Raw genomic sequence first — 15,834 nt, forward strand, 5'->3', positions numbered from 1 at the left:
TTGAAAACTTACAACCATAGAACGAAAGACCTTTAAAATCCACAACCAAATAGAACTATAATAACTGAATTGCGAATGAGCCAAGAAATATTGGAGGTAGAATCGGCTTTCTACAGCAGAAGTTTGAAATGGGAGGGGTGTTAACCTCGAAAATCCGCCCTTGGCCACGCCACCATTAGTATTAGTAGCGCTGGCTCTGAGCTAGCAGTACATGCAATAACATCACACAACAGGACACCGACATCACGATTCACGCCAAACAACGACACGTGTTTTCTATATGTTTAGCAACTACGTTTTTTTTCAAAACTAACAACTTTAACTAGACCCATCAAAAATCCACTACACTTATTAATGAGCCAATAAATATTAGAGCTACAATTGGCATTTAAAATCGACGAGTTTTCGAATTTGAAATGGGCGGGGTTCGGACTCCCAAAACGGACCCCTGGCTATGCCACCGTTAGTATAGTGATGACTCTGAGCTAGCAATGGTCGCAAGAACATCGGTATCACGACTCACGGCAAGTGTTTTCTATAGTGGTTCAATAACTGTATTATTTCAAAATCCGCGGCTACAACTACTCAAAGACAGTTCCTTACAGACATTCTGTTAGCAAAGTGAGAGGCCTATCTATGCCTGAACCTGTAAAGTGTAAATTCTTGAAGTGCTGCATCATTACACATCAAAAACTGAAGGAAATTCACAAAAAGCCAGAGTCGTCTCACAATGCATATTTATTATTGGTCAAATCACAATCCTTTGCATAAGTTTCGCTTTCTGCGAATGTTCAATATCTATTATCAAGGCACTAATAACTATTCCAACAACACGCGCATATAGCAAGGCATCAATACTCATTTTAAATGGGCAGTAATCGAAGTCTGGAATCAGCCTTCCAGTAGCAGTAGCTGTAAACGCATCGAGCCACACTTTCAAATGAAGCGTCTATCCATGGTCGCCAGTGAATTACACAATTAGCGATGTCGGATTTAGGAATGTAATAACAGTGATCATCATTGTATAATATTTTGATATGGAAATAAACCAGATATTTCAGGTCGTGTAGTAGAGAATGGAACAGAATATTGTATATCAACAATCGTATCATGTTCATACATACCAAGTATTTTCTAATTCTCTACTTGTTGCTGACGATTACCCTACCGAAGATATTCGGGTTCAATATCAATATCATTCAATGGCGTACTGAAGTTATGTGACTGCAAGAAGCTCTTAGAACTTTATTATCATGAAATCGATGCATGACCTCATGTATTAAAAAAATTCCAAAACGAATGCTGCACTGAACTCGCGCATCGTAGACTGCGTGATTGGACCGCAGGTAGTCGAAGTAGTCATCGTTGGTATTTAATACAAGTAACGATTTTCAAGTAAGTTTCCCGTGCCTAGTTTTGCCTAGAAAACTCATAAGTACAAGTCTAAACCATAATATTCATTTGAGGCAATATCGGAAGTAGGTAAAACATGCTTGTAGAACTTTGGAAAAGTAGAAGTAGCCCAATAACGAGTATTTGGAATAAGCGGAACAACTTGTTACCTACCACTTATGTTCAAGAGCTATTCAAGCAGTTTAAAAAAACTCTTTGACTTGAGCAAGTACTGCAAGCAGACTCGAACATTAGAAGTTCTTTATTACTGACCACAAAGGCATGGCTAACTCAAGAACTGAGTGATTCAATCGTGTATCGAGTATTAGGCTTCCAGTCGAGTATTGCTCGTTACGTCAGCAGAATAATACGAATGATGTGGAAAGTTCGAACACAGTTCTACATCACATTAAACATAGGGCTGTCATATTTTGGAATCATGAAAGGGCACTTTTACCAAATCATAAAAGTTGATTTACCGAAAAAAAAATGGTCATCACTTTCATTCGACTCTATTACCTATTTCACGTCATTTATGCCAATTTTCACTTGACTAGGTTCACTATCCTAGCTGTAAAAGCTGTAAAGGAGGACGAATTGCCAAAAAGGAGGACATTTTCAATTTCCTGAAAAAGGAGAACGTATGGTAACCATACATTAAAGATGATTCGGTATTTTATCATCCACACCTATTTCATTGCACTTTGTGACAATGCTGTGGGTTGATCATGACTTGCAGATGTGTCTTCTCCAGTAACATGGCTAGTTTTGTAGTACATGTTTCGTATGCTGCGATACCACCAATCTAGGCTTACTGCCTCCCACAGTAGAATATAGTTCTTCACAGATATGTCATTTCCAGTAACGTGGGTAGCTTTCGTATGTTGCGACATTTACCAATCGAGGTTTCAGGCCTTCCACAGTGGTAAATACTATCGAAACTAGAATTATAGACGACCAATTCACTCTTAGTGACAAGGATCGTATCATTTCAGTACCAGAAAGAGTCATCTCCCAATACTCGACTCAAATCAGCGGAATCAATGCTTGATTCAGATTCGAGTTCTACATGATTGAGCCCATTGTCGAATATCTTCTGGTGATCCTATTTGTCATGACAGGTAGGCTCTACTATTTTCAAAAAACCGCCAACGAGATGAACACTCCCAGTAACCAAAACCTGAACGTGCGGAACACCATGTAAAAGGGGCACATTCAAGTTTTCGTGTGACGACAATTTAGAAGAAGAAGCGAACAATTCCTTGTCTCTACCCTCTGACAACCAAGCGACCGCATTTGCAATGGTCGGGAAGATCGGCGCGTCCACGGGCAAGTCGCATTTCATGTCAGAGTCGGTAGAAGCGTGTCGGAGCCATTCGTTGTGGTTTCTGACGGCGCACAAAAGCTTGTCCTCTATGCTGGATTTCAAGTTGTTTTGGTCCGCGTTGTCAACAGCTAGAGTTGCGATGTTCGGGGTGAAGACCGCGTAGAATATCCCGCAGCTCTGTTGTAATGAGAGGTGGCTAACTTCAAAATCTTCACCTTTTCAAAATCAGATGACTATTATAATGACAGCTTCCGTTTTTTCCAACTTTGATGACAATTAGGATGATTGCTACTCAGTTTCTTCCCAAATTAGATTAGAATTAGAATTACGGTAGTGAAGTCGCGAAAGCTTGGAAATCATAACGAAATATGTTGTTAACGCCATTTTAATATTTGACCGATGAGGAGGGAAGATATACGCAACGAATGCTGCAAGTAACCTTCTGGAGTCAGATTACACAACTATAACATCATCAAACATTCGCTCTGCGTTAAAGAAATTAAATTCAGTCCATATCAAACCAGAGTTGATTCTAATTAGCACGAGAACAGCAAATGTCCAAATGTCCACACTTGCAAGCTTGGCTCGCTTCACACGATAAGGTTCTCCTGTAGTACTTTCAGGAAAGCCAAAAATTAGATTATAGTTGAAGTGAGAGCCTAGAAACGTTCCAAGAATTGGGCTAGAATCATATTTGTTATCTAGTTATCTACTTTTGCTCATCTCTGTTGGTCACTCACCTTCAATTCAGCAAAGAGCGGTGTCGGGTCCCTTTGTCCCGTTATGTTGAAGGCTAGAATCCGTAGACACCGTTTCCCGAGACATCTCTCTTCCTCGTCAGCGGCAGAACGGAACCAATCGGCGCAGCACCGCATGCTACGCGTCGTGTGCGCCCCGTCCAAGTAGAACGTGAGATTACGGAACTTTACAACCTGAAAACAACGCTTTGTTTGTCATGCGAGGCAAAATTTGAAAAGGCACCAAAAGATGGACGTAGTACACCAGGCGTGTCAAACATCCGGCCTGCGAGGTCATTCTGAGTAAATTGAAAAATGATTGTATTATGCAGTACATTTTAATAGTAGTATTTGTCGAACATGTTCATCAGCCGCATTAAAACCATCTGACGACAGTGTTGACTTTTCACTCGAGCAGCTATTAGGAGCAAAGGTGGTAAAATTGACACTACTACATTATGGGAAGGCAAAATATAGCACATTCTCTTTAGAGTTTTCTGGGAAAATGAACCAAATAATAGTTATTCACAAAGGCGGAAACGACAATCCGAAACCGCTGCATGTAAAATACATGGAGAATAAGCTACACTAATAATAGAATTCAAATATCTCTTGTTGCACTGCTGCTTATATCATTCTAACCCCAAAGGCCCCAGCCCCGTTAGAGCCATTGTTTTAGTAGTTTTCAAGTGTATTCAATCGGCCAATCATCGTATTTTGTCATCTCCATCATTTGGGAATAACAGTGTTGCTAAAATAGAGACTGTATGATCCGTGATATAACATTTAATACTATTTTGCAGAGCGGTCGATGATAAAGCATCCCAGTGAAAAACACAAAGGCATGGACCCATTCATTCATAGTATCGAAACTGCCCTTCTCGTTGATGAACTGGTAATGACAAGGAGCGTATCATTTCAGCACTAGAAAAATAATCTCGCACTACGCCACTCGATTCATTTCAATTAATACTATGTTCAGATGAGAGCACCGTACTCGAATCAATATGTCCAGCCCCGATGAAGAGTAGTAAATATGATTATTATATAGTCACAGCAACCGCGACAAAGTCATCTGGTGATTATTCAGTCTACTATAGCTATTGGGAGAAATTGGATACTCTGAAGCTATCATACTCAATTTACCATCATACAGTTGACTACTTCAAAGTAAGAGCAGCATTTTGTGATCGATATAACTATATCTAGATCAAAACACAAATACGGTATACGATGGTTTAAACTACAACAACTACTGAGCCAATAATCCAGTATTATCGTATATCGTAGGTGAAGCTGAACTGATGAACCAATCTCACTTGAGCTCTTCCCTTCCAAGAGCAATCCTCCAACGCCTTCAAATGTTTCTCAGTGAGCGGGAACGGCCGAGCGTGGGTCGGAAACGCTTCCACTTCCGAAGTGTAACCCATCAGTTCGTGATCCTGCAACAAAAAGACAGGGGCGATGCAACTACGTACATGGCATTCTAGAAAGTTCATATTTATACCTTACGGGTATCGAGCAGTTTTGTAATTCAAGTCACAAAGAGCAGACTTGGGACTTGGCCTAATTAGAGCAAAATGACAGTAACGTAATCTGTGAAATGTTTTTAAGCTCTCGTTTTAATTCCAATTCAATCTCGGATTTTCCTGAAAATGCTACAGGAGAACTGTATCATCCGAAACGTGCCTACATACGTACATGCGTGCTGTACAAACATTTTACTTTCTCGTGTGCTTATGAGGATGATCTCTGATTTGATATAAACTGAAGTTGATTTTCCGTGTATTCCTTTTTTATTTGGAATTGAATCTCCAGCTTTTTTGCAAACAGTAATTCCAATCTAATATGGAAGAAAATGTGTAGGTAGCCTTTAGCCTATATACCGTAATTATAATATAAATCTTATTTTGGAAAAGCAAAAAAGTAACTAGTAAACATGAATATGAATTCAGTCCGTGTCCAAGTTTTCGAGAATTCAGTGATTCTAATTCTAAACTAATTTGGCAAAAAAATGAAAAGCAATAATTCTAGTTCTGGTCTAGTTTGGAGATGAATGTATGGCAAATAGCATAAAGCATTTTTAACACAAAGCGGAAATCGCTCGCACTTGCCCTTGTGCAGAGGTTTGCGATGTTACTTGTACTTTTACTCGGAAAGATTTCAAAGCAACTTGTTCAGTACTTGAGCAAATAGATTGGGAAACGTAGTATGATAAGCAATGTTGTCCGCAAAAACAATGCAATTATTCGGACACCGTTACATGTCTTCAAAAACTATAAATATTCGGCCAATGACAGAAACAGACTGTAACCCTGAACTACTGGTTACTGGGAACGAATCACAGCACATTGGAAGCCTTCATTTCCGCTTTGCTTCCCAAATTACATAATATCCAAAATGAGAATGGCTCATGTTTCCTCATCATCTCGTATTGAAATGGCATTTTGTAAATTACAAGCAGACAGGATTTTCACACCAAGGCAATATTTTCCAAAAAAACTCACAAGAATTTGTATAAGGAATATCTAGATTCACAGACCAGTGAGACCACAGACAACTCAACATCTAGGATTTGCGAAAGTTTAAGAGCTTCTTGCATGTGCAGAACTTAAACTTCAATATACAAGTGGATAATATATTCATTGGAGACTTGAAGTTGTTCAAAAATAACTTTTTTTCCCTAAATTGTTAGGTTGCCTAAATAAAAAACGGTATCCACCCAATTTGGCTCGATCCAACTTGTAGATTGAACGTACAGCAGAGGAGTTTGAAAATTTTGAATTTGATATAGAAATATTTTTTAAAAAGCTATCAAATTTTACTGTCAACCCCATGAAATTGTGGAGTTGACAACAAAAGCGATAGAAAACAAATTTGACAATTCCAATCCGAAGCGAAGTTATTTTGAGTTTTTCATTCATAATTCTGGAATCATCCATTGTCTAGGCTATTTATGTGAATCCAACATTTTCAACTGCAATAACTTTGCTCCTACCATTTGGAAGTTAGCAAAAATTGGCGAGCTTTGTTCTTTCAGGCAACTGAACAATTTCATGGGGTTGACAGTGAAATTTGATTTTTTTTCAATAAATCCAATAAACTCCTGTTCTTTCCATAATATGAGACAACATCATTTTTTGAGCGCTGTGCCCCTTTAATACCACGAAATGTCTAAATACAAATGAAATCTCACCACTTTGAGTTGTTTCTTTTTCAACCACAAGTTGGCGATCTGCAGCGCCAACGAAGCATTCATTCTCTGATGCTCTCCGTTTAACCCAAGCTTCAGCCTTCTGCCGGCGGGCAGCCGATAAGCGGTCAGGTCCGGACATATTTCAAGCCTCGCGTCATTATCAAACGCAGTCTGAGCCATAATTTGCAACGCGGAATGCTGTTGGGGTGATGTGAACGCCGATATTCCCGGTTTAAATATGCCTGCTTTGTGCCAAGCTATTGATTCGATTGTATGTCCAAGAAGGGCTACATGGTCGTATCCTAACGACGTGACCCCACAAACGGCTGTTTGTCGAGCAACATTGGTGCAGTCGAAGCTGCCACCGATTCCAACCTCCATAATCGCGACATCGACGCGTTTTTGAACGAAAACGTAAAAAGCCATGATGGTCAAAAAATAGAAATATGCCGGGTATTCGTGACTGCTGCCTTCTCGAGTTTCAGTGAATTTATTGTAAACGTCTTCGAAGTATTCAGAAAATTCTTTCCGAGAAATGGGTTCTCCGTTGATGCGAATCCTTTCGCGGACTTCGATCAAATGCGGCGAGCTGAAGAATCCAGTTTTGTATCCGTGGCGACGCAAAATGCTTTCTACAAATGCGCAAGTCGAGCCTTTTCCTGTAATAACCAATGTAGATGGCACTTCAAAAGGATCTACGAAGAAGACTTGGACTGGAGAATTCTAGTTGCCTAATTAGATTAATTACAGCGAAATGCCGGTAATCTAGTTTTAATCCAATTTATGTAATTTTCTTTGCTCTAATTCTAATCTAATTTATGGAATGTTTCCATTCCATGCTCTAATTTTAACCTAATTTGTAAAATGTCTCTTTTGTCCAGGGTTGTAACCAAGTCACAAGGCTCCGAGTCACAAGTCAATCTCACTTTTATAGTTTTGACTCGAGTGATTTTCAATTCACCACCGAGTCCAAGTCAGCGAGCAGAGGCCCGAGTCCGAGTCATGGTATTATGAATCAAATCCGAGTCCAAGTCATTGTGTTGACTGCTCAATTTCAAATCGAAGTCTTGCTAAACTCCCTTTTATAACTCTGTTTGGTGATATCGAATGGTTCGCGTTTATAATATACTCATTTTGCTCACTTTTAGCCATAGGCGCTGACCTCTAATTTTCCCTAGGTATGCGGGATCGATGACATCACAAAGGGTTGACGTCATAGTGCGTCAGAATTGACAAATGAAACGACTCGCAAGCGTTCAATATCACCTCTGTCACTTGTATATGGTGACAAAATTACAATACTATTAACCAAACGCGTAGCCAGCCGGCCGCTTGCTGTATTGATTGAATTAATTTCAAATTTACCAAGGTAGCATTAGTTTATTTTGGTTAAGTTCACGCACCAATGCGATGTTAGTTCCCGCCGACGAATCAGATATCATATTCTTACGCAGCAGGAGATGACAATAGCCACATTTTGCGCTTATAGAGATTGACATCTTTAGTATCAATGTCGCGGTCTAGTTGCCTCGCGTTCCCTCTTCTAATTACTCGCGTTAGATCAATGTATTTTTTCGAATTTACCAATATAGTATCAAAATCAATGCATAAATAACGATTATACATTATACAATCTCCTCATGTTGATGAACTTACGCGTATGAAAAGCTTGTCAATGAGTTCGGAAGTGCTGACAATTTGGGAGTCTATGATCTCTGGTGAACAATTAAATATGCGCTTATCAATGCTTATTACGTGGCCTCGGCGACGGACGATTTGCTTAAGTGAAAATGTTCGAGTTATTATGGAATCTGCTCTATAGTGGCATCGAGTTCAGGTGGTTCAAACCATTCTCATCTTTTATAACCCAAGCCTTGACACACATCTTCTGATGGTTATGTTAAAGTATATGCGGAAATCCTGCGCGTGCATGTTTGCGGACATTCGATGTCATTCAGTTTTGCGATGTCAATCTTTAATCGCAATCGAGATATTGAAGCTAAAGCGTGCTAGGCCCGAAATGGGATAGTTAGGCCAGCGATGATATATTTCGTACCAGGCCTATTGCATACCCAATTGTATTGACCAGCAATGGCATGGTGCGCACCGGGCCTATTGCAGATGCGATTCTTCAAGCTATCGGAACTAGGCTTGTTGGAGACGCGATTAATCAGACCAGCGACGATTGCCGAGCGCGCGGTAATCAATGACAACTTTGCAATAACCTCGGCGGGAGATCGTGTTGCGTTATATTGTGCACAAACGCTTCTCGCTAATTGGAAACACGCTTCTCGCTAATTGGCGTGCGCAACACTGATAAAATACGACTAACTGAATTGCAACTGAATATTAGCGTTAGAATGGTGATTTCAAAAGGAAGGGGTTTTGCTACGCACCTGAATAAATTGCTGCTGATTTGCTCACGTGCTCAGCAGCACTACGAAATACACTGCTTATTTCTAAATCGATCAATTCACCAGCCAGTCACCTACAGGCCTAACCGAATTCCGAGTATGCAGCATATCAAAAAAATTTCTAGGTATCCGCGGCATACCTAGCATACCCAAGTTCAGCGCCTATGCTTTTAGCAGTTTCTGGTCGCTTTTTCAAGTACCGGTACCAACAGACGAAGTCCCAATAGTGTGGTTACTTTACTATTCTTCGAAATCACAATCAAATGTAGGTCTCAGCCGTCTTGAGTTATATGACTTGGTTTTGAGTCATGCGCAATGACTCGAGTCCAAGTCGAGTCAATACACAGATTGACTCGAGTCGAGTCATTTCCGTATTTTGAGAAAATGACTCGAGTCAAGTTGAGTCATCAGAAAATCGTGACTCGAGTCGAGTCATGACTCAAGACATTACAACCCTGCTTTTGCCTAGTACTAATTTCATTTGTGAGACGCTTCTTTGCCCGAATTTCAACTTTTCATGAAAATGCTACAGCAGAAGTGTATCGTGCGAAACGAACCAAGCTTGCTGTACAGACATTTGCCATTCTCGTGCTGACGAGAATCAATTCTGATTTGATATGAAGTGAACTTGATGCAATTTCAAAGTTTTTGCAACTTCAGCAATTCAAATTCTAATCTAACATGGAAAAACGAAAATTTTCTAGTTGCCAAACTCTTATACAGAGCCATTTTGAAATCTCTACCACTTATCACATATCATGAAATATCAGAAATATTATCAGATCAAAGTCCCGCAATCTCGAGCGCAGACTAGATACGGTTCAAACTCATTTCATCTTTCATCAATTTATAAATTTCTTACAAATTTCACAAATGAATAAATTACGTAAAGCAGGACAAGTGTTTCGAGGTCTACATGAATTTTTCTCACCCGCTAGAAACTTAATAACTACTGTAACTCGGGTGATATTCAAAATTCAGCGGAAGATATTTTTCCAAAATCTTTTTATTACATATAATTCTAATAACTTAATGCTTACCAGCGAAGTTTTATCTGATAAATATTTTTTTTCAGGACTAAATTCACTGCACTTCACCTCCAAGAAGCTCTTCAATTGTAACTATTTTGCATTCGAACAATTGGTCCACGTGATATAAGCTGAGTATTAGGGCTGTTCAAAAATAACCTTTTTTCCGGAATCTTGCTGGTTACTTGATTAAATCGTTAGGTTGCCTTAAAAAACGACACACACCAAATTTGAATTCATTCCAACCAATATTCGCGGATTTCGCAGAGTTTGAAAATTTTGAATTTGCCTAAAAATGCGAAAATTTTTTTTTCTTCAAATTTTCCTTCCAACCTTATAAAATTGTTGCGCTGTCTTCAAAAACGATGGAAAACAAATTTGACTCAATTCCAAGCTGCAGAAGCGGAGTTATTCAAGTTTTTAGATGATAATTCTGGGATGATCCACCAATCAAGGATAATCCCAGACTTATGAAAGAAAAACTGAAATAACTCCACTTCTACGGCTTCAAATTGAGTCAAATTTGTTTTGCATCGTTTTTGAAAACAGCGCAAAAATTTCATGGGGTTGGCAGAAAAATTTGAAAAAAAAAAATTTTTGCGTTTTTAGGCAAATTCAAAATTTTCAAACTCTACGAAATCCGCGAATATTGGTTGGAATGAATTCAAATTTGGTGTGCGTCGTTTTTAAGGCAACCTAACGATTTAATCAAGTAACCAGCAAGATTCAGGAAAAAAGGTTATTTTTGAACAGCCCTACTGAGTATGGACATAAAATTTATCTGTACAGTATGGTACATAATTTATATTAAATATAATTTCATTAACATAGGTTTCAAGCAAAGGTTTATCATATGAATATTTGTTTCCGGATTAAATCTGGTCCAATAATGGCATTAATTGATTGAATTAAAATTATTTTGTATTACAACAATTGGTATGTGCGATAGGCTGAGTATAGACAGAAAACTCACTTGTGCGGTATAATTTTTAGGCATATGCATATAATTTTAATAACACTGTTTTCTAGCAAAGGTTTATCTTATAAATATTATTTTCAGGTCTACATTCATTGTATAGGTTAGCAGCTTGTCAAATCCTTTTATTATTGAAATGAAAAAAACATTGTGTATTTCAAAAATCGGTATGTGCCATAGGGTGAGTAGAGTAGAGTGTTTACATAAAATTTATCTGTACATCATTTGCACAATAAAATTTTAATAAGACAGTTTCCAGGTTTAACTTATAAATATTATTTTCAGGTATAAATTCCCTGCAGTATAGTTTATTAGCTGGTCAAATCATTGTATTGATTAAATTAATTGGAATTACTTTGGATTCCAACAATTGGTACGCGTTCCAGAGGCTGAGTATAGACTCAAAATTCCTACATGTTAACAATATATTGATTACGTAAATATATGAATACCGTACCTGAAGCTTTGGTTTTTAATATAGGCCTATTTATGGAATGATTTTATTATTAAAATGTATACCAAGTTCTGTCCCTAAAAATTCCCTATCTGCACCACAGTCATTTATTGTCACTGTTACCTTTAGTTCCGCTGACATGCACAATTCTGAGATCTTTCAAGTTCTGTTGGGTGATTCCAACACGATTCAGCAACTCTTGCATAGCCACCAGGCAGCTGCCATCTCGAAATAACGGCTTCTGACCATTGGTCTGGTAAATAAAAGAATTCGATCATTTATATGTACAAAATAATAGGCTATATTATTAAATTCATGAGTGAAGTTCTGTACCTCTAAGAATCAGACATGGAAAAGTAGATAAATTTAGTGTCTAATTAGTCGAATCAGAGTGAAACGCCAGTAATCTAATATGTGAAATGATTTCAATTCTAATCTGTTTGGTTTTACTGAAAATGCTATAGAACTCTGTAACATAAAGTGCATAATGAGCCAAGTTTACTGTGGACGTTTGTCATTCTCATGCTCGTGAGAAACTGAGAATGAGCTCTGATAGAGAACTGAGCTGAGCTTGTTCAGATTTTCAGTCAATTTTAATTCTAATTTAATCTGGAAAAAGCTGTGTACCAGTAGTTATATTTTCAATTCTAGTTTAATTTGGAAAACGTACTGTGAAGCTATAATGATAATTCTAGTCTATTTCACTTAAATGTGTTGGCTCTGGTTCTAATTCTAGTCTAATTTGGAAAAAATGTGTAGCTATAAATACTAATTCTAGTGTAATTTCGAAAAAAACGTGTAGGATTGATTTAAATTCTAATCTGGAAAAGCTGAAAATTTTCTAACCGCATTACTTGAAATAAGTCTCCCAATAAAAAGTGTACACGTACACGATCAAAATACCAGCAGGGCTACGAATTCTGGCCTGGCATCTATAAAGGCGCACCGCCACTTCAACCAGTACTTACTTGCAATACATTCAGGGTACGAACAGCTTCTTCATATTGCATAGCTTTTTCCGAGGTCAGCAGGCCTCTAACATGCGTCGCGAGCCTTGAACAGTACGGAAAACCAGCACGCCACAGAGCACCCATCAACAGACGAAGCAAACAACTGCATGACTTTATATAAGAAAGCGGTTATCGCGGCTCTGTGGTTTGCGCCGCAAAAAAACCAGAGACACCAATCCGAGCGTGACCGTGGTGGTGTATGAGAGGAGAGAGAGAGAGAGAGAGAGAGGGAGGGAGTCTTTATTTTACATCTAACAGAAATCAGTGTTGGGATGACACGAGTCAACTTTTTCGTATGACCTGACTTGACTCGAGTCACTGTGGAAAAATAACTCGACTTTACTTAACTCGGAGCTTCAAAACTGAGCATTGACTCGTGACTCGGAGCAAAATTTACGAGTCAATTTCGAGTCATCAAGTAAACGGTGTTGAATAAATCATTGTATGTTCGGATTGTTCGAGTTACGCCGGAGTCACTTGTGAGAGCAACCAGCAGTCATTCACTGATTGCTCGTTACGCTGACCAGTGACCATCTATTGTTAGAACACAAATAAATTGACCCCAAACTAAACGATCACAGCTTACGTTGTCGTATAGTAGTAGATTAGTAGTAGATAGTAGATTAATCTAAATAGCAATGTGTGTCTGTTTCTTAGATGGCTCAAGGCTTACGTCGCGCAGTGCTCACATTTACCAACTCTCTGGTATGATTTAAATAGAACAAATATAGTTTGTGAGTTTATATTCTCCCGGACGTGTTGATAGGTAGTGTATAGGGTTACCATATTTTGGAAATGTGAAAAGAGGACAGTTTTTCGAAATTTTCAGACTTACAATTCTGGTGTAAAATCAGGAAAAAGTGGTAAATTTTTCCAGACTTCGTGGTCGGTTGAGTAAAATAAAACTCAACCCTCCGTCTCAGCTATCAAAATAGTCGCCAGAGCGTTACCACAGTGCTGATTTAATGTATCTCAGTCGAATTCTACCTTATATTCAACAAAAATTCTTAAAAAAGAGGAGAAAATCTCAAAAAAGAGGACATTTGGGCGTCCTCCGAGGACACTTTAAAAAAAGTTAAAAAAGATGACAAATCCGCTTAAAAGAGGACGTATGGTAACCCTAGTAGTGCAGGCTACTGTACCATATCAATTTGTTTCAACTTCTCAAGCTTCGTATTAGGTCCTATATTTTGCCTGCTGATAATAACTGACTGTAGCATGTAGCTGTATAGTTACTCGCGTATTTCATTAGCAGTTCTACGAGTGCGTGATGGATACAGCATCTTTTTTGCATGTATATTTAATAACTAGATATTCGTTATTTGTTTCAAGATAAATGATCAATCAATCTGTTTTTCACACAGCTAACAAAATGTAATGACTTTGAATCATCACTCATACTTCGAAAATTCAATTTGACTTGAATTGTGACTTTATTGACTCGTGACTTGACTTGACTCGAGTCACCTCCAAGTGACTTGACTTGACTCGAGTCACCTTTGAGAATCGATTGACTTGACTCGAGTCAAAATCTGCCGTGACTCGAGATGACTCGTGACTCGAAGGTAGTGACTTGATCGACTATATCGACTTCGCCGATTATTGATACCGATATTTGGAACTTTCCAGATATTTTATATCAAATAAATTTCAAAAATTACATTTGTAAGTAAAGTTTCACCACCGTATACTTCCTGCATTACAATTTACCTCCACTGGACTGATCTCAAGTTCAAGTTTGTTCCTACAATTTCATCATTTCAAAAATCACAAGACTGCGATGCAATGAAAGATAGGAAGGAACCGAAACGACGTGGATTAGTCTTTGAGATCGGACACCCACCTGACCTAAACGATGTAAAAAAGGAGGCATATGCACTGCACACTGAATGAGCGGCGAGATGCTGTTCCTCACAGCAGGCCCTGCATAGTTAATAGAGTGATGCGTGTGTATGGTAGTTGTCAATGTCCAAAAGGAGATATACGCTACTTTTCATTTCCCCATAATCAGTCGCATTTGTTCACATGTACACATCACTGAGCTAAATAAACATTCCTATTCGATAGTTTATGTTTACATTAGAATATAGAAAGGGTCTTTTTGGAATCGGGAAAGGAGGACACTTTTACCAAACATAAAAGTTAGAAGAGCGAAATTGAAAGCAGCAGATTTTGATCAATTTACTGGAAAAAATGTCATCACTTTCATTCAGCTGCCGAATGACCTGCTCGAACGTCCATATTGCATATTTCACGTTATCTATGCCTATTTTCAGTTGACCCGGTACATAACCCTAGCTGTAAAGGTGGACGAATTGCCAAAATCGAGGACACGTAGGCGTCCCCAGAGGACATTATCCATTTCCTGAAAAAGGAGGACAAAGCCTCCTAAAGGAGGGCGTATCAATCAATCAATCAATCAATGGATATATTATATTTTTATCTGCGTGTGGTGCATGTATGTATGGTGAGCCTAATTATAGATAACTAGCCTACGGATCGATCTTCAATTGAATAGTGTCTTCATATTGAAATAAACACAATTATTTTTGGCTGACACTCGTCTGGGGTAATCGTCAGCAACTAGTAGAGAATTGGAAATAATATCGGATATCAACAATCGTAGGCTACATGCATGTTTTAGGTTCTGCGATACGACCACAATAGGATCAGGTGTCGCAGCACGATTTCTGCCAGCAAGTATTTTTCACTCGCGAACTGTATTTTGGATAGGAGTGCAGAACAGATTTCAAGACCTGGCGATCCAAGCCAGGGCTGTGGAGCCGGAGCCGGAACCCCGGAGCCGTGAATTGTCAGCGGAGCCGGAGCTAGAGCCGGAGTTTAATATAGAATTCAAGAGGATCCGGAGCTGGAACCGGTTCTATGAACAGTATCTCCGGCTCTGATGTATTTCATATGCTTTTACTGATGGCCGAATTCGGATAATTTTACGATAATCGTTCAAAAATTGAGAATTTTTCCTCGTTGGCACCACATTTTCTAACTAACCGAAATTTTTAGCCTACGATTGACGCGATGCAAGCTAGACAATACGGTGTTGAATATAATAGGGAAATTAGTGATTGGATAAGCGCTTTCCAATTTCTGATCTTCACTTTTGCGTATTCATTCTTTTCTGCTTGATACACTCGTATTCTTGAATTGCCGGACAGAGAGAGAGAGAGAGATATGATATTCTTTCTCGCCTGCACCATCGAGATGCTTTGGCGACGGAGTTGCGATACGGCTCCATGAGGTCATCTAGTCTGCGCCCCCGTTTTTTTTCTCCTCCATGCTATC

General features: G+C 38.8%; 1 protein-coding gene across 1 annotated transcript; it reads right to left on the minus strand.

Annotated features, from left to right (window-relative positions):
- Window positions 1-720: 720 nt before the first annotated feature.
- On the minus strand, window positions 721-12,684 carry LOC145448310 (folylpolyglutamate synthase, mitochondrial-like). The gene is made up of 6 exons (XM_080326688.1): window positions 12,493-12,684; window positions 11,648-11,777; window positions 6,653-7,311; window positions 4,776-4,898; window positions 3,460-3,651; window positions 721-2,896 (listed from the first exon to the last, which is right to left on the minus strand). The coding sequence occupies exons 1-6, from the start codon at window positions 12,616-12,618 to the stop codon at window positions 2,498-2,500; spliced, it is 1,629 nt and encodes a 542-aa protein (XP_080182814.1). The 5' UTR covers window positions 12,619-12,684; the 3' UTR covers window positions 721-2,497.
- Window positions 12,685-15,834: the final 3,150 nt, after the last annotated feature.

The sequence above is a fragment of the Botryllus schlosseri genome, chromosome 10 (assembly GCF_051294905.1).
Source record: "Botryllus schlosseri isolate E-star chromosome 10, Bs_hap1, whole genome shotgun sequence".
NCBI lineage: Eukaryota > Metazoa > Chordata > Ascidiacea > Stolidobranchia > Styelidae > Botryllus > Botryllus schlosseri.

Bases quoted from the DNA above. Each gene is read 5' to 3' on its own strand.
- LOC145448310 (XM_080326688.1), bottom strand. From the start codon at position 12,618: ATGGGTGCTCTGTGGCGTGCTGGTTTTCCGTACTGTTCAAGGCTCGCG. The intron at 7,312-11,647 runs GTAACAGTGACA...TGGTTATTACAG, and splicing joins GCATGTCAGCGGAACTAAAG to GAAAAGGCTCGACTTGCGCA. The intron at 2,897-3,459 runs GTGAGTGACCAA...TCATTACAACAG, and splicing joins CGCTCTTTGCTGAATTGAAG to AGCTGCGGGATATTCTACGC.